General features: G+C 31.2%; 2 protein-coding genes and 3 pseudogenes across 3 annotated transcripts in view; 2 read left to right on the top strand and 3 right to left on the bottom strand.

Annotated features, from left to right (window-relative positions):
- LOC146932695 (organic cation/carnitine transporter 3 pseudogene) overlaps window positions 1–23,765 on the bottom strand; it is a 56,410-nt pseudogene extending 32,645 nt beyond the window's left edge. Inside the window, exons 1-2 of the transcript XR_015008021.1 lie at window positions 23,739–23,765; window positions 22,849–23,670 (exon numbers count right to left, since the gene is read on the bottom strand). The product of XR_015008021.1 is annotated as an organic cation/carnitine transporter 3 pseudogene (transcript). The remainder of the gene's footprint in view (window positions 1–22,848; window positions 23,671–23,738) is intronic.
- Window positions 2,495–22,634, top strand: LOC146932699 (organic cation/carnitine transporter 2 pseudogene; annotated as a pseudogene).
- LOC146932700 (chaperone protein dnaJ 20, chloroplastic-like) lies at window positions 13,227–14,008 on the top strand. Its single transcript, XM_085704426.1, has one exon. It carries the CDS (start codon window positions 13,294–13,296, stop codon window positions 13,837–13,839), a length of 546 nt encoding a protein of 181 aa, XP_085560552.1. The 5' UTR covers window positions 13,227–13,293; the 3' UTR covers window positions 13,840–14,008.
- LOC146932701 (uncharacterized) lies at window positions 15,976–18,266 on the bottom strand. Its single transcript, XM_085704427.1, has 3 exons — window positions 17,796–18,266; window positions 16,708–16,783; window positions 15,976–16,348 (listed from the first exon to the last, which is right to left on the bottom strand). The coding sequence occupies exons 1-3, from the start codon at window positions 18,096–18,098 to the stop codon at window positions 16,212–16,214; spliced, it is 516 nt and encodes a 171-aa protein (XP_085560553.1). The 5' UTR covers window positions 18,099–18,266; the 3' UTR covers window positions 15,976–16,211.
- LOC146932702 (uncharacterized) lies at window positions 23,766–25,267 on the bottom strand (annotated as a pseudogene).
- Between the last annotated feature and the right edge of the window lie 44 nt (window positions 25,268–25,311).

The following is a 25,311-nucleotide window of genomic DNA, read 5'->3' on the forward strand; positions in this document are numbered from 1 at the left end:
AAATGAGCCATGGTCCACCGGTTATAACCTTTTCCTTGTCGGCTGCCAAGTCAAACTTCACCATGTAGAAGCCATTGTCGTTGTCCATGATTTCGAACCCTCCTTGAAGCTTCCAGATCTTTTGTAGTCGTTCCCTCATGGTGTTGTAGCCGAGATTCTTTCCTAAAAGCTTCACAACTATTGCATCCTTCCATGGCGTACATAATTCTTGAAAGACTTTTGGTTCCAGGAAGACTTTGGGTAAAAGGCGATTACCATTCTCCAGTTCAATACGGACAAGTTTCTTCTCGATCATGTCTTCTTTTTCACGAACTTGAATTTCTTGGGAAGGTCCCAAGAGTTTGTCACGAAAGGAGAGCTTGGGGGTTGGGGGGTTATGGAGGTCGGGTGGCTTTTTGGTGGTTTGCAGGTTGAAGTCACTTTGAGCGGAGAAGACAAAGTCAGAGCTCATTGCACTCATGAAAAAGTTTAAATTGAAAGGACATAAATTGTATATTGAGTATACAAATTAAACTCGTAAAAAACCAGCGTGACACGTAACATTGTGGTAATTATATAGAAAACAATTAGATTGTTAATATTGACGAATCATTAAAGATATTAACTGAAATTTTTTAGTATTAATGTAGTGTTTCTATTAAATAATTGTTTATTATGTATAAAAAAATTCGTTAAATAGTTGAATCACGTTAGTTATGAATTTTATTTACTTAAAAATGCAAAAACAAATTTTAATGTAAATATATAAAAAAGTCGATACGATGAAATTTTGAAAACTTATCTTGATTTTCAAAATATCAAAATTAATATAGTGCTTTTATTAAATAACTTTTTATTTTATTTAGTAAACACCGTTTAATGTTTAGACTTCACTCGTGCATGCACACACTTATTTAATATATTATGTTTAACACGAACAACGTTGAGTCTTTACACATCTATATATTAAATGGATTATGATCCTCTTCATTTCTTCTAGGAAAATGATGTATCTAGCAAATTGATTGCGATGTGTATTCCATTCACTTCCACTTTTTTATTGACTTCCATTATTTCAACCCAACTCCCATGAATTCCGCTTGTCTTGGTTTTCTATTGGTCCATTTCAATTTCAATATGCCATCTGGACGTTTTCTTTCACTTAATATAACATTGTCGTTTCTTCTATGTGTAGATATAAAGACACGAAGAAGTTTGAAGTATAAAATAATTAATGGTGGTGAGACTTATTTAGTGATATGATTATTTCTTTCTTTCTTTTTTTGATAAGACTGATATGATTCATTTTCTATCTTTTATGTTTATCTCTCTATAAATAGAATCTTCCATTTATTTTGAGATTTAGATTTAGAGAAATTGAGAGTATACTGACTTCGCAAGCCTCTTCTTTAAAAAAAAAAAAAAAACTTTGCAAGCCTCTAACTACAATTCCTTACTCTTTGTTTTTTGTTTTTCTAAAAAAATTCATTATTTATGGTCTCATTAACTAAAATTCATTTTTTTTGGTAGGAGTAACTACAATTTCCTTATTCCTTGTTTTTGCATGTTAATAGTATTAGTATTAAATGCCCGGATACTTCCCATTTTTTTGGAATTCAGTTCTTCTAAAATATATATATATATATATATATATATATATATATATATATATACACACACACAGGGCCGGCCCATAGCCCGTCGAGGCTGGGCTATGCCACTGGGCCTCGATTTTTTTGGGGCCCGAAACATATATTTTTTTTATATGTTAGGCACTTAATTAGTATTTATATATAGTTAATGCTAATAAAATTTCAAATAAGACACGGAACTTCAATGGTTCAACTCCCACTAAGGTGATTTTTGTTAATAATTTTCTTTTTAGTGTCTTATTTAGGTTTTTTGGGGCCCAAAATTTAAATTTTTTGTGAATCCTTAAAAATTTAAACAGGGCCAACAAATTTGTTAAGACGGCCCTGTATATATATATATATAGGTTTAAATGTGTAATTGGTCCCTGCACTTTTAACAGATTTTGGCATTGGTCCCTGCACTTTTTTTTGTTTGGCATTGGTCCCTGCACTTTGTAAAAATATTGGCATTGGTCCCTGCACTTTTTTTTGTTTGGCATTGGTCCCTGCACTTTGTAAAAATATTGGTATTGGTGCCACGTGGCATGAAATGATTGGGACCAATACCAATATTTTTCCAAAGTGCAGGGACCAATATCAATATTTTTACAAAGTGCAAGGACCAATGCCAAACAAAAAAAAATGCAGGGACCAATGCCAAAATCTGTTGAAAGTGCAGGGACCAATTACACATTTAAACCATATATATATATATATATATATATATATATAAAATGTATTCCTATAGGTACAATATAGCCCCACACACTCATCCCTCGCAATCCACAACCTCAAACATCACAACAACAACAACAAAAAAAAATAAACAATATCAATGGAAGGTTCAACACAACACTGTATAAATTAAGCAAGAAAAGACATTGATGTCATGGGATGAAATAATAGAAAAAAGTTTATCAAATTTTGGTTGGATGGATTTCTTTAAGCTGTTCTTGTAGCATTTGCTATGTTCTTTGATGCACAACAGTCGTTCATAGGCATTTACACTGATAATTACCCAAAATGGCACTGCACATACACAAACACAAATTCATCATGTACACCGTCCCCTGATATTTGCAAACTCCCAAGATCTTGATGGACTTGGGACACACACCCTTCGAACACAATCATTTCTCATTGGAATCTTGAATGTGCTAGCACATTCATCACAGGTTTACCACAATTTTCTTTCTTCATAGGTTGTTATTTGGCTTTTCCTTTCTTGCAGCATTATCTAATTCATCTTTTGGTCGAAAAAACATCATATTCTTTTCTTGCGTTTTAATGATCATAATCTTTTCCACTAATGTTTGGATTTACTCTGCCTTGAAATTCTTCGGTTTCTGGTGTTCGTCCATTGCCACATGTGTTCTTGTTTTGCTTACTGAGAAAGTTAGTGCAGAATGGCGATTTAGGGTTGGAATTGTTGAGTATTTTACTTTCACAGTGACGTACATGTCTTTACCTGGTTTCGCTTATATTAACCGAAACTCTTCATGGAAATCTCTCTACATTTGGTCGTCAATCCCTGCTATATGTTACTCTGTCATTGCTTAAATATTTTTCTCCGAAATATATATTAACCCTTAAATATTTTTCTCTTTTATATACAAAAAATTGTTAAATAGTTGAATCGCGTCACTTATTAATCTTATTTACTTAAATATGCAGAAAAAATTATGTACATATATAAGAAAGTCGATATGATAAAATTTTGAAAACTCATGTCTATTTTCAAAATATCAAAATTAATTTAGTGCTTCTATTAAATAACCTTTTATTTTATATGTAAAACATCGTTCAATCTTTACACTTCACCCGCTGCGGATTTTATGTGTTTATATTTGCAAAAACAAATTTAGTATACATATATGAGAAATCGATATGATAAAATATTGAAAATCCGTGACTATTTTCAAATTATAAACATTAATGTAATGTTTCTATTAAATAACATTTTAGTTTATTTGAAAAACATCGTTCAATGTTTGCAGTTTGCACTACATACTTTGCAGATTTTATGTGTTTATGTTTGCATAAACAAATTTTTATATACATATATGAGAAAGTCAATATGATAAAATTTTAGAAACTCACGACTATTTTGTTGAGACGATGGTTTTATGTTGTTTTACTTTATGAATCTATTGCGACTGTTTTATGTTTATGAAAATGAATTACGCATGATTTTGAGTTATTGGTGAAGTAGCACCTGAATACATATGATTAATTGTTTTAATTGTAATAATTAATGTATTTGGGGTTCAAGGGTGTTACATAAAATATCATGAAAAAGTTTAAATTGAAAGGACACAAATTGTGTATTGAATATACAAATTAAAATCGTAAAAAACTTGTGTGACACGTAACATTGTGCTAATTATATAGAAAACAGTTAGATTGTTAATATTGACAAATCATTAAAAATATTAACTGAAAATTATCAGTATTAATGTAGTGTTTCTATTAAATAATTGTCTATTATGTATAAAAAAATTCGTTTTAATGTAGTGTTTCTATTAAATAATTGTCTATTATGTATAAAAAATTCGTTAAATAGTTGAATCACGTTAGTTATGAATTTTATTTACTTAAAAATGCAAAAACAAATTTTTATGTAAATATATAAAAAAATCTATACGATGAATGTAACATCAAAGAGTTTTTAAAACCAAAAGTTTATTCGATAAGAGTCTTTCACATCGGACATTATCTAATTTACAAGTTTTGAAACAAAGTGGGCTAATTTAGCTTTTTCGAAAAAAAGTTTTGAGACAAAGTAGTCCTTAAAGTATAACTGAGAACCCTAAACTCTAGACTCTTGTGATCCGGCTTCGATTCTCTCTAAATAGCTTATACCTGAAAAAGATTCAAAAGAGTGAGATGAGATACTACGATCTCAGTGAGCTCTTTCTAATACTTCAACCAATATAAATCAAACTCAGGTATTTAACTATCATAACAATTATAAAACATTCCAATTTCAGAAAAAGATTATATATATATATATATATATATATATATATATATATATTAAAAAGGACACTCAGTCCCAAAGCTATGGTGTCTTCAAAGGTCTTGTCGCATCCAATTAGGTTAGTAGCAAGTTGAAATATTCGGTTCGTTAGAAAACCCTTGCACTTTACTAAACAGGAGGAAATACCAATAGATTTACAATCAACCGAAACACGGAACGATGAATTTCTTCATTCTTTCAAACCAACATATCAACCTGAGGCAAAAAACAATAAAATCAGAGCAATAACAATAATCTACTGGGAATTGGCACGATATATTTTAAAAGTTTTTCTAGCATACGAAACACAGACGCTTTCACTTTTATATTTACTGAATTTTCAAAACATTGGTGAAATAATTGAACTACACCATTTATTTGAAAGCTTTCTGGGATATCAGCGAGATGAACAACTATATTCATCATTATGCAGACTGCTTTGATATTATAAATTATGGGTTCCGCATGTTGACTCATCCTTAAAACGTTCATGATGTTATTAATCACACCAGTACCACAAATCATCCGTTTATGTTGTTTTGACTGGAACCACATAAGAGCTTCACAACAAAGTTTACGCATTAGTGGAGATGGCCCATTGATGTGCTTTGCTAAAACATTTAGTAACCCTTGATCCACAATCAAGTTTAGAGTTACACTAGCAAAAAGTAGTGGTTGAAGAAGAACCATAACTTCTTTGTATGTCTTCAACTTCTCCACGCATGCAGTGTTGTCGTTAAAATCAGCATTTTTCAGAGTTTCAAAGATCTCATCTATACTAGTTTTAACCTCGGCCTTTTTACGTTTCCCTACCTGAGATGATTCGCCATAGCCCCATTTCCGTTTTAAAACTAATGATATTTTCAAATTAGGGTTAATAAATTTTTACTCCCTGTAATATAGGTCATTTCCGGTTTCCCCCTGTAAAATTTTTGTTATGATTTACCCCCAGTAAAACAAAATTGTTTTGATTTACCCCCCTAATAGGCCAAACAAAAACCAATTTTATTTTATTTTTCAAGAAGTTTTCGTTTTTGTTTGGCCTATTAGGGGGTAAATCAAAACAATTTTTTTTTCTTTTTTTTAGAGGGGGTAAATAAAAATAAAATTTATAGGGGGAAAACCGGAAATGACCTATATTACAGATGGTAAAGACCTATTAACCCTTAAAAATATCAACGTTAACAAAGTATTTTTATTGATTTTATTTTATATACAAATTAGGGAAATTAAAAGATTAGAATAAACTATTTTCCTAGACATATGACATAAAATAGTATAATAAACTTTTTTTCTCCCTATAGTCATGCCATAATATATATTTTTCTCCTATATTTAAGAGAATTGAATAATAATAAGAAGAAAGAGGAAACTTATATTTTACAAAATGACCACTAGACAAATAAAATTAAGAAGATCATGAGTTATAAAAGGGACAATTATGAAATTTTGCTGGAGTACAATTTTTGTATATTGTTAGTATTAGATAATAGACTACATGACCATTTGGAACACATGATCCTTAAAAATCGATAACAAACTTCTTTAAAAAAATGATTATAGAAGAAATGTGAGCATTTTTTTCTCTCACAAAAAATGGAGCACACAATTCAATATTATTAAAAAAAATCGATAACATACTAATGATTGTTGATATATTGAAAATAGTTATGTGTTTTCAAAATTCTATGATATCAGCTTTCTCCTATTGGTACATATTTATTTCAACAAATATAAGCACATAAAATTTTGAGTGCGGCACATATATTTAATGATGTTTTGTTATACAATAAAAAACTTTTTAATAAAAACACTGCATTGATGTTGATATATTGAAATTAATAATGGATTTCCAAAATTTTACATATCAATTTTCTTACTTTGGTACATAATAATCTGCTTCTACAGATAAAAACTCATAAAATCTATAACAAGCATGGTTCAAATATATAACAGTGTTTTACTAATAAAATAAAAAAAATTATTTAATAAAAACACTACATTAGTGTTGATATTTGGAAAATAGTCACGAGTTTTCAAAATTTTATCATATCAATTTTTCATATCGACACATAAAAATGTGCTTTCGCTGATATAATTATATAAAATTCGCAAAGAGTGTCGTGCAAATATTTACGGTGTTTTGAATATAAAATAAAAAATATTATATTCAAAAAACTACATTAATGTTGATATTTTGAAAATAGTCATCAATTTTTAAAATTTTATCATATCGATTTTTTCATATCAATATATAAAAAGTTTACTTCTACATATATAAACACATAAAATGCACAAGGGACGTTGTGCAAATATTTATTGATTTTTTGCATATAAAAAATATTTAATAGAAATATTACATTAATATTAATAATTTTCATTTAAAATCTTTAAATATTTCACAATATTACCAATATAAACTAGTTTAGAGACCCGGCGTTGCCCGGGTTAGATATTAAATAATAAGTTTTATAAATTTGTGTGCACGAATACACATGTAAGTATATTAGATTGAATTTATTTAAATTTACAATTATAATAATATCTTAAAAATATATATAAATGATGAGATGAATGTCCAATGCAAGAATAAAAAATGTAACAAAATCAATAATGAATTAGTCCAAGTGGTAAGAGTGTTGGGTCCCTTTAAACATGTGGTCATGGGTTTGTTTCCTGGCCCATGCGTATGAGAGAAAAAAATCGATTGAAAGGGAATAACATTGGTGTTTGGCAAACATGAAAAGGGAAAAATGTTAGATGAAAGAAGGTTTGTAAATATGTGATTAACAAAAATTTATTTATTTATAATTAACATTTGCATTAGAATATGCTGCTAAAAGATAACATAATAACTAATCGAACCTTTTTTTATCAAAAATAAAAACTAATCGAACCCTTTTTTCTTCAAACATAAAAACTAATTGAATGATACAGTGCTAAAAGATTAGTAATAACTAATTGAAGTTTCTTTTCCTAAAAACAAATAAACAAATTGAAGTCTTTTAATCATAAAATAAGATCATACATGTAAACTTTGTTGAAAGTATTATGTGTAGTTTGTTGAGATATTTCTGCTACATAAAATATTAAAAAATTAGAAATTCAAAAAAAAATTTAAAGAAAATATTGAGTGGATAAGATCAAAATGTTGTTGAGATATTTATGTTAAATAAAATATTGGTTTTTAAAAATAGAAAAAATAATAGAAATATTGAGAATGAATGTGGAAGTGACACGTGGCATAAAAAACCTTACTTTATATATATACTATTGATTATTGATTGATATTAATTATTGATTGATTGATTGATGTGTAGTTTGTTAAGATATTTCTGCTACATAAAATATTAGAAATTCAATAAAAATAAAAATAAAAATATTGAGTGCATAAGATCAAAAGTTTGTTGAGATATTTATGTTAAATACAATATTGGTATTTAAAATTAGAGTAAATAATAAAAATACTGAGAATGAATGTGAAAGTGGCTCGTGGCATAAAAAATCTTACTTTATATATATACTATTGATTGATGTGTAGTTTGTTGAGATATTTCTCCTATATAAAATATTAGAAATTCAATAAAAATTTAAAGAAAATATTGAGTGCATAAGATCAAAAATTTATTTTTTTTTGGTTACAAAGCTAACAAAAGAAGAAAAAAAAAAACAAAAACAACAGAAAAAAGAAAAGCCTAAGCTCTGGAGAACAAGGTCCCCATAGCGTCATTCCGGATCAGAGGGAGGAGGTCAGTTGGAGGAGTAGCATGAGAAGTGAATTCTTCATTAGAGTTTGCTCCTAACTTTGCAAAGAAGTCGGCGCATTGGTTCCCTTCTCTGAGGCAATGATGGATGGAGAAGTTTCTTGAGGAAAGGAGGTCCTTAATTTCTTGGATAAGAACAGCATAGGCATGGAAGTGTGAGTCCTGCTCATTGACAACTTTAATGGAAATCATAGAGTCCGAGTAACAAACCAAATCCTCAAAATCTGATTCCACTGCCAGGAGAAGACCGCGATGAATGGCAGTAAGTTCAGCAAACAAAATGTCAGTAAAAGCTGCAATATAACCTGAGAATCCCGTGATGTAAAAACCTGCAGAATTCCTAATGATGCCTCCATATCCAGCTCGAGAAGGAGTACCCAAACAACTTCCATCCACATTAAGCACAAGACAATTGTAGTCGTTGTTATTCCAGCGAACCAGACGGTCGGAAGAAATGGCAGACGCAACATGAAAGGCTCTGTCTATTGAAGCAGCCGTATTATAGATGTGACAGAGAATTCTGGTTATGGACCAGGTATCATGACTGAGACACATTTGATTACGGTGTCTCCACGACCACCAGAGGCCTGCAAGGAAGATGGCAGAATTTGATTTCGTTGCATTATCACGCAGCCAGCTGTGAGCAGTTTCGGTGAAGAATTCCTGAGCTGTATACCCGAGCTTAGTCCAGATGGTTTTAGAGTAGCTGCAGTCTCTGAGGCAATGCAGAAGAGTTTCATCATCTTCACCACATCTCGGACAAGTAGCAGATGGCACCATGTGACGGTGCTGAAGCAAAGAAAGCGTGGGAATCGCGTTGTGACAGGCGAGCCATATGAGTAACTTGAATTTTTCAGGAATCTTCAACTTCCATATCCAATTCCAAGAACTCAGAGTAGTAGGAACGACAGTTGGGTTGGTGCTTTCGAGAAGCCAAGCGTAACCACTTTTGGCGGTGTAGGTACCATTAGTGTTATGCTCCCAAATGAAAGTATCTTTAACTCTATCATGAAACTTGAAGTGGGTGTTATTTATGAAATCAGCAATTGGTTGCGGGATATTGGTATAAAGCGCCTGCGAATGCTGCCCGGATTGAGTGAAGACATCGCGGACTGTAAGGTGAGTATCATGTATGTCTATGATGGGAACCTGCGCTCCAATGGGACTGAAAGAGCTCCAGATGCCGAACCAAAATGATGTGGAACCTGAACCAGCCCTCCAAACATATCCATTTTGGAGGACATTCTTGGCTTTGATAATGGAGGACCAAATGGGAGAACTACTGTTGTTGGCTGAAGCATGAAGAATATTCGGACCTGAAGCATATTTGTTAGCGAGAATGTGAACCCACAACTTATCTGTTGATTGAACCATATCCCATACCAGTTTCCCAAGTAAGCAAGTGTTCGCCTCTCTTGAAGTTCGGATACCCAGCCCACCATTTTGCTTTTGACTAGTGACTCTCTTCCAATTCACCAGATGGATTCCCGTGTTATTATTTCCTTTCCAAAGAAAATTCCTAGTTGTCTGATAGTTTATTGAGATATTTATGTAAAATAAAATATTGGTTTTTAATAATAGAAAAAATAATAAAAATATTGAGAATGAATGTGGAAGTGACACGTGGCATAAAAAACCTTAGTTTATATATATACTATTGATTGATTGAGTGCATAAGATCAAAAGTTTGTTGAGATATTTATGTTAAATAAAATATTGTTTTTTTTTGACAAAAAATAAAATATTGGTTTTTAAAAATAGAAAAAATAATAAAAATATCGAGAATGATTTATTGATTGATTGATGTGTAGTTTGTTGAGATATTAGAAATTCAATAAAAATAAAAATAAATACTGAGTGCATAAGATCAAAAGTTTGTTGAGATATTTATGTTAAATAAAATATTGTTTTTTTTGACAAAAAATAAAATATTGGATTTTAAAAATAGAAAAAATAATAAAAATATTGAGAATGAATGTGAAAGTGATACGCGGCATAACAAACCTTACTTTATATATATACTATTGATATTGATTGATTGATTGATTGATTTAGAAATAAGGACCTGAAATAATAGTATAGGTGTTATCATAAAATGATAGTATAGGTGATTAATAATATTAAAACCCTACCGGTGAAATAATAATATTTTAGGACCTGAAATATTATTATTATTAAAATCAAAATGCTACTGATTAATAATATTGGAACGAAAAGGACCTGAAAAAATAGTATAAGTGATAATAGTATAAGTGATTAATAATATTAAAACGCTACTGTTGAATCGAAAAGAGAAAAAAAAATAGTATAGGTGTTAGTTCAAGGACGTGAAACAGAAACAATAGTATAGGTGTTAGTTCAAGCACCTGAAACTCGTAGGTATTTGTAATGGATGCCAACAACAATAGTTCAAGGACCTGGAAAAAAAAACAATCAGTAAACTCACTCATAGGTGTTAGTTCCCTCTTATATTATATATAAAAATAAAAATCTAAGCATAAATAAAAGTAAAAGAAACAATAGTATAGGTGTTTGTCAAACCTGAAGAAAGAAAAAGCTTAGATCAAAAAAAGGTTCGAGTTTCAGTTTCTGCTCAAAATATGTGATTACGTGATTAAAAAATTCTCCTTTATTTATAGTTAAAAAAAAAACAAACCGAAACCTTTTATTCCTCAATGAAAAAAACTAATTGAATAATATGGTGCTAAAAGAGATAGTAACTAATTGAAACTTCTTTTCCTAAAAAAAAGAAATATTTAATGGATAATATTGAAAGTGTTATATATAGTTTGTTGAGATATTTTGGCTACATAAAACATTAGGAATTAAATATAAAATAAAATAAAATATTTAGTGGATAAGATCAAAAGTTTGCTGAGATTTTTATGTCAAATAAGATGTCAAATAAAACATAGAAAAAATATAAAAATATTGAGAATAAACGTGGAAGCGACACATAGCATAAAAAACCTTACTTTATATATATACTATTGATTGATATTAAAACGCTACTGGTGAAATAATAATATTTTAGGACCTGAAATATTATTATTATTAAAATCAAAACGCTACTGATTAATAATATTGAAACGTAAAGGACCTGAAAAAAATAGTATAAGTGATAATAGTATAAGTGATTAATAATATTAAAACGCTACTGTTGAATCGAAAAGAGAAAAAAAAATAGTATAGGTGTTAGTTCAAGGACGTAAAACAAAAACAATAGTATAGGTGTTAGTTCAAGCACCTGAAACTCGTAGGTATTTGTAATGGATGCCAACAACAATAGTTCAAGGACCTGGAAAAAAAACAATCAGTAAACTCACTCGTAGATGTTAGTTCCCTCTTATATTATATATAAAAATAAAAATCTAAGCATAAGTAAAAGTAAAAGAAACAATAGTATAGGTGTTTGTCAAACTTGAAGAAAGAAAAAGCTTAGATCAAAAGAAGGTTTGAGTTTCAGTTTCTGCTCAAAATATGTGATTACGTGATTAAAAAATTCTCCTTTATTTATAGTTTAAAAAAAACAAACCGAAGCATTTTTTTCCTCAACGAAAAAAACTAATTGAATAATATGGTGCTAAAAGAGATAGTAACTAATTGAAACTTCTTTTCCTAAAAAACAGAAATATTTAATGGATAGTATTGAAAGTATTATACATAGTTTGTTGAGATATTTTGGCTACACAAAACATTAGGAATTAAATATAAAATAAAATAAAATATTTAGTGGATAAGATCAAAAGTTTGCTGAGATTTTTATGTCAAATAAGATGTCAAATAAAACATAGAAAAAATATAAAAATATTGAAAATAAACGTGGAAGCGACACGTGGCATAAAAAACCTTACTTTATATATATACTATTGATGTTTTTTTTAAATAAATGTCGTAATGTTACCCAACCTGTGCAAATGCACCGGTCTTCCTCGAGTTTTATATATAATTTCACAATAACAATAAAATATTAATGTTTCTCATTCTTTTACGCTTTTATTATTTATTACTTTCTATATTTTTAATTGTTTTAGATTTTTTTCTATACAATTAATGAAAGATGATTTTGTTATACAATTTAAATTTTCTTTTCCCCACAAAATTGACTATATTATTTTTAATTTGTGTGAAATTGGAAACAAGACATATAATTCTAGACAAATTGAAAAGTATAAATTATATGCACTACCAATGGGAAGTTTGGTCTATCGAAAAGTTTAAACTCCATTAACATAGAGAAAAGTATAGATTATATGCACTACCCACGGGAGGTTTGGTCTATCGGAAAGTTTAAACCCCATTAAACTCCATTAACATAGAGATTTGAAATAAAGGATAATTTAGTAAATTACACTCAAGTTTGTTTGAATAGTAACAAGTGAATATTTTTGTTCAAAGTATAGATGCACACTTGCTAGTTTAAACTTTAGTTTTAATGTTTTAGGTTGGCTAAGTTAGTAATCCATATATATATATCAAACAGTTAAATTAAAACTTCAAGATATATTTTCAAATCACGTTAGGAGAAAAAAAACCATAAAAAACGAGGACAACAAATTAAACCGTTTGATCTCCATTATAATTAAATATCATGATACAATGAATATGTTGTACACAGAATGCGTCAACTTTGAATATTCATCACATAATGTAAAACTTTCACTTTCTTTGATGTTTTTTCTTCGTCCTTTCCTTTTTTGTTGATAAAAAATTTCAAAGTCCATTCCGGCTGCTAATATAAATAAAAATTAAAATAGCTGGTATCACGACTCAATTAAATTAAGAGCAAAGTCACGCATATAAATATGTCTAAGTACTAAAGTAGAGTGAACCATCTACATTTGCACGCTCACTAATTTTCATAGTCCAAAGATAAAGTAACACAAATAATTAGAGCACTATGAATGCTTCATCCTTAACCTCAAGCCTAAGCATTTCAAATTCAAAGCAATTTCATCACCTTCCACAACTCTCTAGTAAACAGCTAAGACCTACTCACGTGTACTTTGCAACAATTTCATGTAGAGCAACAAAGCTAGTGGAAGAAACCAAGAATGGATCAAATTTCTACAAAATGTTGTCGGTGAATCCGAAAAGCGCAACAATGGAAGAAATAAAGAGAGCTTATAGATCAATGGCACTTCAGTATCATCCTGATGTGTGTCATGATCCTTCCATGAAAGAGGAATCAACTAAAATTTTTGTTCGGTTAAATGCAGCTTATGAAACTTTGTCAAATCCTATGCTTCGTGAACAATATGATAGTGAATTAGGTTTGAGAAACAACATGATGAATAATAATAATATTGTAAATGATGAAATATGGAGAAGTAGGTGGCAAGAACAAGTGGTTGAGTTGAAGAAAAGGTCTAGTAGACGTATGGGACAAAAAGGAAGGTCTTGGGGTAGCAGAATGAGGACACAAAGCATGAAAGATCGGAACTAATAAAGCAATTAGTGATCAGTTTCTTGCTCTGATTTGTGATTAACTTGTTGCTATTATCTTTGAACTATAGTTTAATTCTAGGCATCAATTCTTTCATGTATAATGACTTAGCTATATTTATTTTTATTGGATTGGATATATATAATTATCTCTTAATTTGGGGAAGAAATTTGGCCAGCTCTCACAATTTGCAGTATTTCAAATGATATCAAGTCTTTTACACTAGCCAATGATGGATTGTAAAATATGAATCCTCTCTCTTGCTTCATTTTGTGAATTCGTTAACTCGAAATCTCATGTCAATGAAATTTAGATTTGTGAGGCAAGTATCAATGACAATCAATAACCAAAATAACCACAAGCAACAATATATCTAGAACTAATCTAGCAACCAAATGTAAAACAAAACCACAATTGAATCAAAAAACAACAAGATAAAGAGAGTAGAAAAAAGAGAACAGCATCAAAGAATTATTTACCCAGTTCGGTCCAATAATGACCTACACCGGGGGAGAGATTTGATCTCTCCAATCCAATATCAATGAGTTCTTTACAAAGAGATATAAAATGGTTACAAGAAATTATTTTCAAGCTCTCCAAGAACAAACATAATTTCTACACATTTCCCAATCTCTTTCCATGAACAAAGGACTCAATCATTTCACTCACTCAAGGTGTTTCTCAATTGTTTCCCAACTCTAGAATTTAACCGCCAAAAGAGAGGGCTACCCTTAGCCTTTGATTTCACTAAGGATATTATCTTTTGGTCTCCTAGGATTCACTCAAGTTGCTCACAAAGACTCTCCTTTGATGTGTTTCCCAACCCATAAATCTCTCCCCAAAGGCACAAACCCACTCCTGAGAGCCTCCTCTTTTGGTTTTCCAAGATTCACACCTTGATGATTTGAACCTCACCGAAAGAAATACCCTAAAAGTTCTCTTCTTTGGTTTCCATGAGATTCACCAAGCTTACTCAACAAATTGGTCAAAGAGTGCTTAAATAGTGCTTCAGATCTTGTCAAAATCGTGCCCCAATTTTTCAGTTCGTACACAGTACAATTGAACGTTATCCAAATCGTGTCCCGATTTCTACAAATCGTGGCCCGATTTCTACAAATCGTGGCCCGATTTTTGTCGAACCAAACTCCAAAATTCTGAACCAAAATTGTGCCCTGATTTTGTTGAAACACAAACATCAAATTTTGAGTCAAACTCAACATCGCAACTCTTTCCAACTTCTAATGTTGGCCATTGAATTCTCTCTATCATAGTTTTAAATTGTAGTCGCGTAACCGGGATGCCTTTGCAGAGGTTTCAATATCATTTATATTGCGACTACAATTAATCCAACAAATGACATTTGACTCGATGAAAAAACTATGTTACAATTATATGTATTCACCTTGAGTCCGTACAACCTTATAGACACATATAGGGTGCGTTTGTTTCAGCTTTAAAAAAAATAGATTTTGATTCAAAAGAATCTAGAGATATTTTTTAGAGATTTTAAAAAAATCTGAAGTTATTTGTGTTTGCCTACTATCTATAAAAATCCATTTTTCAAAAAAATGAGTTCTAACATGCACATGTGTTATCTCCTTGTTGTTGAAAAAAATAGATTTTGAGAAAAGCTAATCCTAGAGCCCGTTTGTTTCAGATTTTTTCCAAAAAAAAATCTATTTTTTCCCTTAAAAAAATCACTTTTTTCATTTTTAAGTGTTTGTTTAGGATTTTTAGAAAAATCATTTTATCAAAAAAAAATCTATTTTGACCCTAAAATGAAAAACTATTAGGATTAGCTTTTTTTTAAAATGAAAAAATCTATTTTGACCCTAAAATGAAAAACAAACGCACCCCTAATAGCTTTTTTTTAAAGTTGAAACAAACGCACTCATAGTTTGTTTGATTTCAAAGAATAGAGATGGACGAACGTGATAAAGAAAGAAACGGTAGTGAAAAATGAAATGATTCTATAATTGTTTGATAAGAAATAAAATGAAAAGTGCTAAATTTGTGTTTCTCTTATTTAATTTCTCTTTGAGGGCGTTGGTTTCATATTCTTGCTATGATCTATCTAAATTAGCTTATGATTAGAGTCCTAGGAAGTTTTAAATGATAATTAAAATGTCTAAGGAATTTTTCTCTCAAACCTCCTGTATTAAAAGTTGTAACCAGAATTAAAAATGCTACAAAATGTCATTGAAAATTACAACAAAAAACCAAGTCAACAGAGTAGGTATCTACCCACCAACAAGCAACAACTATTCAGGACCACAGGGTAGCAAAATGGAAAAGGAAACATTCAAACTTTATTGACTCTGGCTCTGCATCTCCTATGATTCCATATATGGTTACTCAAGTGATCAAGTGGTTTAACAAGATGTTGCAGTACTACTCCAGAACTCAGCCTTTTTCACCTTTGAAATGCTCTCAAGAACTTCCACAGGAGAAACGTGCCCCATCACTGTCACCCTCTTAGACTCTACATCTATACTGAATGATGTTACTCCTGTTTCATTTGTCATGTTTTAAAATCAACTTTGTTAGACTTGGAAATACAACTCTAGTTTTACTCTTAGATCATATATTCATATACATGAGAATTTATTTTAGATTTTGAAACTGTTAAATGTATTATTTAACTGATTTTTCTTCTATTTATATCATATAAACTTTTAATCTATCCGTGAATGTTGCAATACATGTATCTAGTAAAAATTATTGAGGTGGTGTGTAACAATACCAAATATTACAACCCCTTAAAAAAAATTATAAGTGTATAATTTGATAATGATATATACATTTTTTTTTTTAAGGATAATGATATATACATAAATAGTAACAATGAATTGTGAATATATATTTTACCTTCCATCTTAGAGATATGTTTTTTCACTTTGCCAGCACATCCTTGACAATGAATAGCAACCCGCATCACAACCACCTGCAGTGCATTTAACACACTTCAAAATCCCTACTAATAAATTTAGAATATGACTGATCATAACATTCTCCTTTGAATTTTGTTTGGCAATTTTTGTATCACATGCAACCCTAAATAAATTTTAATACAAGATTCCATTATTCCTTGACAATTAACATATACTTTAATCACTTTTATGGCATTTTATGTGTAAGTGACAAAAACCAAATGGCGTGACCTAAATTAATCACTCATTTGCATAAAAAAGGACATAGCCACTCTGTTTCTCTACAGAATATGTATGAGACATGGTCAAGTAATATGCACGTGAAATCTTGGAACCTTTACAAATGACAAATATAAGGAGCACAAATAATGGAGATAATTTGTTTCCTTGCAGATCCACATGACACTAATTGATGCGGCACAGTCCTAGCTAAACTTGTGCCACTTACACAGAAAATTGAATATGAAACACACAAAAATAGAAAATGGAATAGTCTAGTGAATTTGTGTTAACCACATAACAAATGTAGCAAAAAAGTAAACAATACCAAGAATTTATGAAGAGCAATGCTATATCTCTAGAAAAATAATATGCCATTAATTTTGACACATATCCTTTTGATTGGTTTTTTGTTCTCAGATAAATCAAGCAGAATGACTAAAAGAAGGTATTGTTTCAATAAATTAAATTGAAAATTTTGAACTAGACTAGATATAGAGTAATCACTCTATTTCCATTATATTTGAAAAAAATATATATAAAGAGAAGACACTAATTCAACCTACATATATTATATCATAGTTTCAAATTGCAGTCGGCAACATAAAGGGTTTTGAAGTCTCTGCAACTACATCAAAATCGTGATTTTGACCGCATTAGCCGCATTTTATATTACTAAAAAGGTTTGCAGCGCAACTGAACCTCAATTTAAAGCCATGCTACATATATAAAGTAGATGAAAAAAAAAAAAAATGAAATTTGCTCTATATTTGACCTAGTGTAGTAGAAAATGTGAATTTAACAAACCTGAAAAACATTATGTGTTGATGTTTTCTGAAGTTCCCTTGGTTCAATAGCTTGATAACTTTGATTCTTCTCTCTAACAATGATCTTTTGGACAGGATTGGACATAGGAGACTCAACAAGTTTGGAGTACTTGGAAAAATTGATGAGCCTTGTATCATCAAGAAAAACAGTCTTTTCAATCCTCTTAGGTACAACAACAGAGTGATTAGAATCACGTATACTCATACACACTGCTGTTGATGATTGAGAGTGGCACATGAAACCTCTTATCATTTTCTTGTTACTTGTTTTCAAACTCATCATAGTTTACTAATTCACAAATGAAGATTTTCTAAGAAGAAAAGTGTCAAATGGTGAATAAAAAGTGCAAAGAAGAACAAAAGGGTATTGTGAGAGAATGAGAGAAAGTGACAATATAGAAGAGAAGAGATCAATGCTGAAATTTGCTAACAATAGGGTACTGAATTTTGTAAAAACGCTTTTGTCATTTTGTCTATTATTATTTATGCATATACTGTGAAGTAAAAGTGTCAAAAATCTTGTCCTTTTCAGTGGTAAATGCTTTGAAATTGACCTATGCTTCATTATGCTGTGAATAAAAAAGACATGTGATAGAGATGCAGAGTGATGCATAGGTTGAAATTTGGGTATTTATATCTATGTTCAAACCAAAAATATATTTTTCTTAAATAAAACAATATATCACATTGATTTTAGAAGAATATACAGGATACTAAATTGGTCATCTAAAGATTTTATTTATTAATTTTGCCAAGAATAGCTGATCAATGAAATTATTTCTTTTTTATTTCTTATTTTATGTTTAGTTAACTGAGAAAGTATAATATAATTTTTCCTTTTCACATTTCAACTTATATGGAGACAAAAATTACTTTGTTTTTTGAAGTTTCCACGTTTTTAAAAAGAATACCAGTTATTTTGTCAAAAAAACAAAATTACTTCTCCAAAAAAGGAAAATCCTACAATTGGATTCTGAAAAGATGCATATGACATTAAATTGTTTAATTCTTCAAATATTTTAGAAATATTTTGATCCTCAACATATAGATGGAAATCAATTTAGTCCCTAAATTTGCTTATTTTATTTATGAACAACCAAATTGATGTCTAAAATCTTCTAAGGATACACACATGACATGGACTTAATTTTGGGACAAGGTATAATCAGATCAGATAATATCAAGCATTAAAATTTCATCTCATTTGCCAAACAATTTCTCTAGCTTTAGTGCATAGTTTAGAATCACCGGTTTGACGAAATTAAGATGACACCGTGATTTTGGTGAACCTCCATAATATAACTTCTTGCAAAATTACAGTGTCAAATTTACGGTGAATACAAAAATGCACTTAGTAATGTCATCTTCTAGCCAGCTCACATTATGTTCCCTAGCTAGGGGATATCAATCTCTAAAGAAAGACAAATACAAACAAGAACCTGATTTGTATCCAGCATGCAAACAGGGTAACTTCAAGAACTAAGGCACAATATTACCATGTTTGTTGATATGATACTTTTACTTGCCTTGAACAAAAAAGGTTAAATCATTAACCAAGACCAAAGGTTTTGTTGTATACAGTGACAAAAACTGAAAATGTTGTTGGATGACAATGAATGATCAAAGGATGAGTTCATTGAGTTGGAACATGTTCAAGGGGTTAACTTCAACAATAAGCTGACACATACATATGTCAAATTACAAAGGTTGAGTCCCCTCCTTTGATAGTGCTGGTAACAGCCAATGCTCTTCTTCACATGTTTGAAGTACAATATGAATTGACCTGCTTTGTTAGTTGTTGGAATTTTGTGAAATAGTACATTTATATATGCATAACAAAACAATACCTACCTATGATAGTAGTAGTACCTACATGATGAATTTTGTGATATTGATAGTAACATGCTCTTCTTCACATGATTATTTATGCATAATGAAATAGTGCTTACCTATGAGTTAAAAAAATGAAATATTACATATGAAATTAAACATAAAGATCAGAAACAGTACATTAGCTTAAAAAATAAAAAGGAACATTACATTAGTGAGGCAGGTATCAAAACTGTAACGTTAGGAGTGTTGTTACAAAGCAGCTGCCAATTCCTTTAATTCTCTTTCCATATTGCATCTACCATCAGAAAAATTAAATACAAGGACCAGTGGAATCAGTCAATCTTTCAAAAAGTTCTTCCAAAACCTTAACAGTAACTTGTAAACTTTCCAGCACTTCAGAGGAAGTACACTACAAAGACTAAATGTAGGACCACAAATAGATAATCCGGCAATAAATATGGTTTGATCAATATTCAAGAGCCTCTTCAACTAGTAACTTCTCTTTGTTGGAGAAAAATAAAATAGCGGAACTTGATCGTCAAGGTGAAAATATACCACGCCACTTGTAAGAGCATCTCCAATGTTGGTTCAATAATGCAACCCTTAAGAACTTATTATGGGTTCGATAATTTGCCTAACAAATTCATAAAGGACGAGTTGCTCGGGGTTTATATGTTAGACACATCTACATGAATGAAGTAGAATCATAGATATTTTCCAAGATTGTCGAATTAAAAAAACACTATTGGAAACACTAATAATATTTCATTTTATTATACGCACAAAAAATTGAGTGCTTAGCAACATAATACAACTTGGTGCAAGTCACAACATGCACTATATGGACCCACTAGTGTTGCTGATATCCTTGGACTCACTTATGTCCCTCAAATTGTCTGCCCGTTTTTTCCACTTAACCGAGTTAAAAACAAGGGGAATTAGTCACTTTAGTCCCTGAATGGGAGATGATTCGTCACTTTAGTCCCTGAATGAAGAGAAATTGCAAAACAGTCCCTGCATGGTCAATTTCAGGGACTAAAGTGACTAACGGAGTCTACATTCAGGGACTAAATTGACTAACGAAGTTTGCATTCAAGGACTAAATTGACTAACAAAGTCTACATTCAGGGACTATTTTGCAATTTATCTGCATTCAGGGACTAAAATGACGAATCCCTTCCGATTCAGGGACTAAAGTGACTAATTCCCCTAAAAACAACGAAGGGGTGTCACAACCACTACTTGCAGTCCAAGTAACGGAGTTAGCCGACAGCATCTTCATTGGCTGCATAATCAACCATGTGGTTGTTGATGGTAAGTCATTTTGGCATTACATCATCAATTCATGGGCCAAAATCTTGAATGGCGTCTTCCAATATCCAAACCTTCAATATTCCAATGTTGGTTTCCAAAAGGTATTGAATGTCCCATTTGATTTCTTTTCGCAATAGAACCACAAAATAATAATCACTCTAATAATGATAATGATGAAGAAGAAAAACTTAACACACCAAAGAGATTATTTCATTTTACAAAAGAGAATATTGCAAAACTAAAATTCAAAGCCAACATAGAGGCTGTTACAAATAACATATCTTCTTTTCAAGCACTTTTCACTCAAATTTGGCGCTCTTTTCTACGTTCCAAAAAATAATTCCTCCATTCAAAGATGATTATTTTGGGAACGCTGTGATAGATTGTGTGGTTACCAAGAAAGCTGGCGACTTGTTGGAAAATGGTGGGCTTGGTAAAAAAATGATTGAGAACAAGATGTATCGAAAGGTTCGGTACAATTTAATGTATTGGAATCTTATTCAAGTGAGCACGAAAAGATACTTATATTGTCATGGGATGAAACTATAGAAAAAAGTTTATCGAATTTTGGTTGGATGGATTTCTTTCAAGTTGTTCTTGTAGGGATTGCTATATTCTTTGATGCACAGCAACCATTCATAAGCATTTACACTAATAATTACCCAAAATATTCATCATGCACTCCATCCTCTTATATTTGCAAACTCTCAAGATCTTCTTGGTCTTGGGAGTTGGGACACACACCCTTCAAACACAATCATTTCTCATCAAAATTTTCAATGTGCTAGCACATTTATCGCTGGTTTACCACAATCTTCTTTCTTCATAGTTTTTCTTTTTTAGCTATTCTTTTCTTGCAGCAATAGCTGATTCATCTTCAAATCGAAAAAACATGCTGATCTTTTGTTGCGTTTTAATGTCAATAACTTGCATGCTCGTAATCTTTTCCACCAATGTATGTATTTAACCGGCCTTGAAATTCTTGATTGGTTTTTGGCATTCCTCCATTGTCACGTGTGTTATTGTTTTGCTTACTGAGAAAGTTAGCGTTGAACGGCGATTCCAGGTTGAAATTTTTGATTATTTTATTTTCATAATGGGGTACATGTCTTTACCTGGTTTCACTTATAATAACTGATCAACTCTTCTTGAAAATCTATTTACCTTTGGTCGTCAATCCCTGCTATGTTACTGTCTCATTGCGTATTTCTTCGTTACACAGTCACCAAGGTGGCTTGTTATACAAGGTTAAGAAAAAGAAATTTTAAAAATACTTCAAAGGGGTTTCATCAGAAGAAAATGCTGATGATGATAGCGTCAATGTAGCTTTGAGTTTACCAAAATCACCCACTAGAGAAAAACTTATTATTTTTCACCTTTACTCTTCAATAGGTATTGTTTAATAAAAGGTGGGCTCTTATAAGAACTATAGTAGTTACGATTCTTGGAATTGGAATGGTTTATCTTGTTATGCCACTAGCAGTTAGAAATTTGGGACTCAAGATTTATTGGGCTATAGTTTTTTTGTGCTTCAATGGAAATACCTTCATGTGTAGCAACCATTACTAAAACCACTTTAGCCGCTGGTACTTTATTCTCAACAACAGCACATATCACACAAGAAATTCCACCTAAGATTGAGAAAACAAGAATTGAAGGTTTTCTTCTATAGTTTTCTAAGAAATATGTTGCTACAACTTGACGGTTTTCTTCTATACCGTATGTAATGTTACAAATAAGTATTTCCATTGAGGCACTAAAAACTACACCCAAACAAATGGTAAATCCCAAATTTTCGACTGCTAGTGGCATACCAAGATAATTCATTCCAAGAATCATAACAGCTATCATTCTTATAAGAGCCCATCTTTTATGAAACAATTCACCTATTGAAGAGTAAAGTTGAATAACTGAAACCTTTTTTTTGTGGGTAATTTTGGTAAACTCGAAGCTATCAATACTTTCTTCTAATGAAACCCTTTTGAGCATTTTTAAAATTTCTTTCTCGTCTTGACCTTACATAACAAACCACCTTGGCGACTCCATAACAAAGAAATAAGAAATGACCCAGTAACATATATCATGAGCTGACGACGAAAGGTAAAGAGATATCCAAGAAGAGTTTTGGTTATTATAAGTGAAACAAGGTAAGTACATCTACCCCATTATGAAAGTAAAGTAATCAACAATTCCATTTTGAATCGCCATTCAGTGCTAACTTTCTCAGTAAGCAAAACAAGAATACATGTGGCAATGAAGGAACGCCAAAAACCAATCAAGAATTTCAAGACAGAGTAAATCCAAACATTGGTGGAAAAGGTTACGAGTATGTAAATTATTGACATTAAAACACAAGGAAAGATCAACATATTTTTTCGACCGAAAGGTGAATCAGCTAATGCTGCAAGAAAAGAAAAGCAAAAAAAAAAAAAACCTATGAAGAAAGAAGATTGTGGTAAACTTGTGATAAATGTGCTAGCACATTGATTGTGTTTGAAGGGTGTGTGTCCAAACTCACAAGACCAAGAAGATCTTGAGAGTTTGCAAATATCAGAGGATGGAGTACATGATGAATATTTTGGGTAATTATTAGTGTAAAGGCTTATGAACGATTGTTGTGCATCAAAGAATATAACAATCACTACAAGAATAACTTGAAAGAAATTCATCCAACCGAAATTCGATAAACTTTTTTCTATAATTTCATCCTATGACAATATTGGTGTCTTTTCGTGCTCACTTGAATGAGATTCTAATACATTAAATTGTACTGAACCTTTCGATACATCTTGTTCTCAATCATTTATTTACCAAGCCCACCATTTTCCAACAAGTCACCAACTTTCATGGTAACCACGCAATCTATCACAGCTAGCGTTCCAAAAATAATCATCTTCCAACGGAAGAATTGTTTTTTGAAAAGTAGAATAGAGTGGCAAATGTGAGTGAAGTGCTTGAAAAGAAGATATATTATTTGTACCTGCCTCTAAGTTGGCTTTGGATTTTAGTTTTGCAATATTCTCTTTTGTAAAATGAAATAATCTCTTTGGTGTGTTGAGTTTTTCCTCTTTATCATTATCATTATTAGAATGATTATTACTGTGTTCTTTTGTGAAAGGAAATCGAATGGGACATTCAATACGTTTGGAAACCAACATAGGAATACTGGAGGTTTGGATATTGGAAGACAACCATTCGAGATTTCGGCCCATGAATTGATGAAATGCCAAAACAACTTACCATCAACAAATTGTGCAGCCAATGAAAATGCCATCAACTAACTCCGTCACTTGGACTGCAAGTAGTGGTTGTGACCCTCCTTCGTAGTTTTTAACATGGAAAAAACAGGCAGACAATTTGAGGGACACTAGCGGATCCAAGGATGTCGGTAACACTAGTGTTTTTTGCTGCCACGTGGACAAAGAGTGCACCTTCATTGTTGCGCGAGATGAAACAAGAGATAATATTATCTTTGTGTACCGTGATCTTGAGATGACTTGTAAAAGGTGGAAAAAATTCAAGGGTAGAAGAAAGAGTGTTTGAGGTGTTGGATTTGATTTGAGGTGTCTAATTCAATAGGGTGTTGATAAAGAAGCCCGTTTTGGTTGACATTATATGGGAGGAATTGTAGATCATATATGACCAATTGAGTCATTTGGTCATGGTCATGGATTACAGTGGTGGAGATGACTTCGAAGGAACTCAACATATTTCAGGTAAATACTCTGTTAAGGATTTAGATAGAATTGTGATGTTGGACTTGGGTGGGTGAGAGGATGAACTAGAGCCTATTTATAAAACAGTACTACCTTGTAGTGTGTGTCAAAATTAATCTGTCTTGACGAGTTGGAAAAAATTGATATAGCTAGTTTAATGAATTAAGTACCAGCAGAAAAATAATGTCTTATGTTTCCAATGGCTAGTTGGTTGTCCCCCAACGGTTGAGGTAATGGTTAGTATAAGAGTGAGATGAAGAAAACATTTGCAGTATCAATTTATTTATACAATTGCAATGGAGATTGGTAGCAAGAAATCATATATCTTTGGAGAAGGATCTATATGTGGGTTCACACGGAGCAACTGAAATAAGAAAGGAATTAATGGACTCGACACACACATTCACTTGTTAAACTACTTGTGAAAGCAAAAGGGTGTGTTCTCTTTGTTTCTTGGGACGTTAAGCTGTTTCCGAACCGATTTTACTACAAGAAAATTAAGATATATTAGTCACAAACTTTAGAAGAGGGAAGAAGCTAATAATGTATGAAAACAACATAATGAAATACTTCACCTGTCTTATTTTAATTGTTGTTTTTTAGTTGTACGCGGTTCTTAATCTGCCTCATTTT

Source organism: Medicago sativa, chromosome 4 (genome assembly GCF_051527215.1).
Source record: "Medicago sativa cultivar Bolivia chromosome 4, Bolivia_mono, whole genome shotgun sequence".
Lineage (NCBI taxonomy): Eukaryota > Viridiplantae > Streptophyta > Magnoliopsida > Fabales > Fabaceae > Medicago > Medicago sativa.

Bases quoted from the DNA above. Each gene is read 5' to 3' on its own strand.
- LOC146932700 (XM_085704426.1), top strand. From the start codon at position 13,294: ATGAATGCTTCATCCTTAACCTCAAGCCTAAGCATTTCAAATTCAAAG.
- LOC146932701 (XM_085704427.1), bottom strand. From the start codon at position 18,098: ATGATGAGTTTGAAAACAAGTAACAAGAAAATGATAAGAGGTTTCATG. The intron at 16,784-17,795 runs GTTTGTTAAATT...AATGCACTGCAG, and splicing joins CAACACATAATGTTTTTCAG to GTGGTTGTGATGCGGGTTGC. The intron at 16,349-16,707 runs GTAAAATATATA...CAAATGAAACAG, and splicing joins ACATATCTCTAAGATGGAAG to GAGTAACATCATTCAGTATA.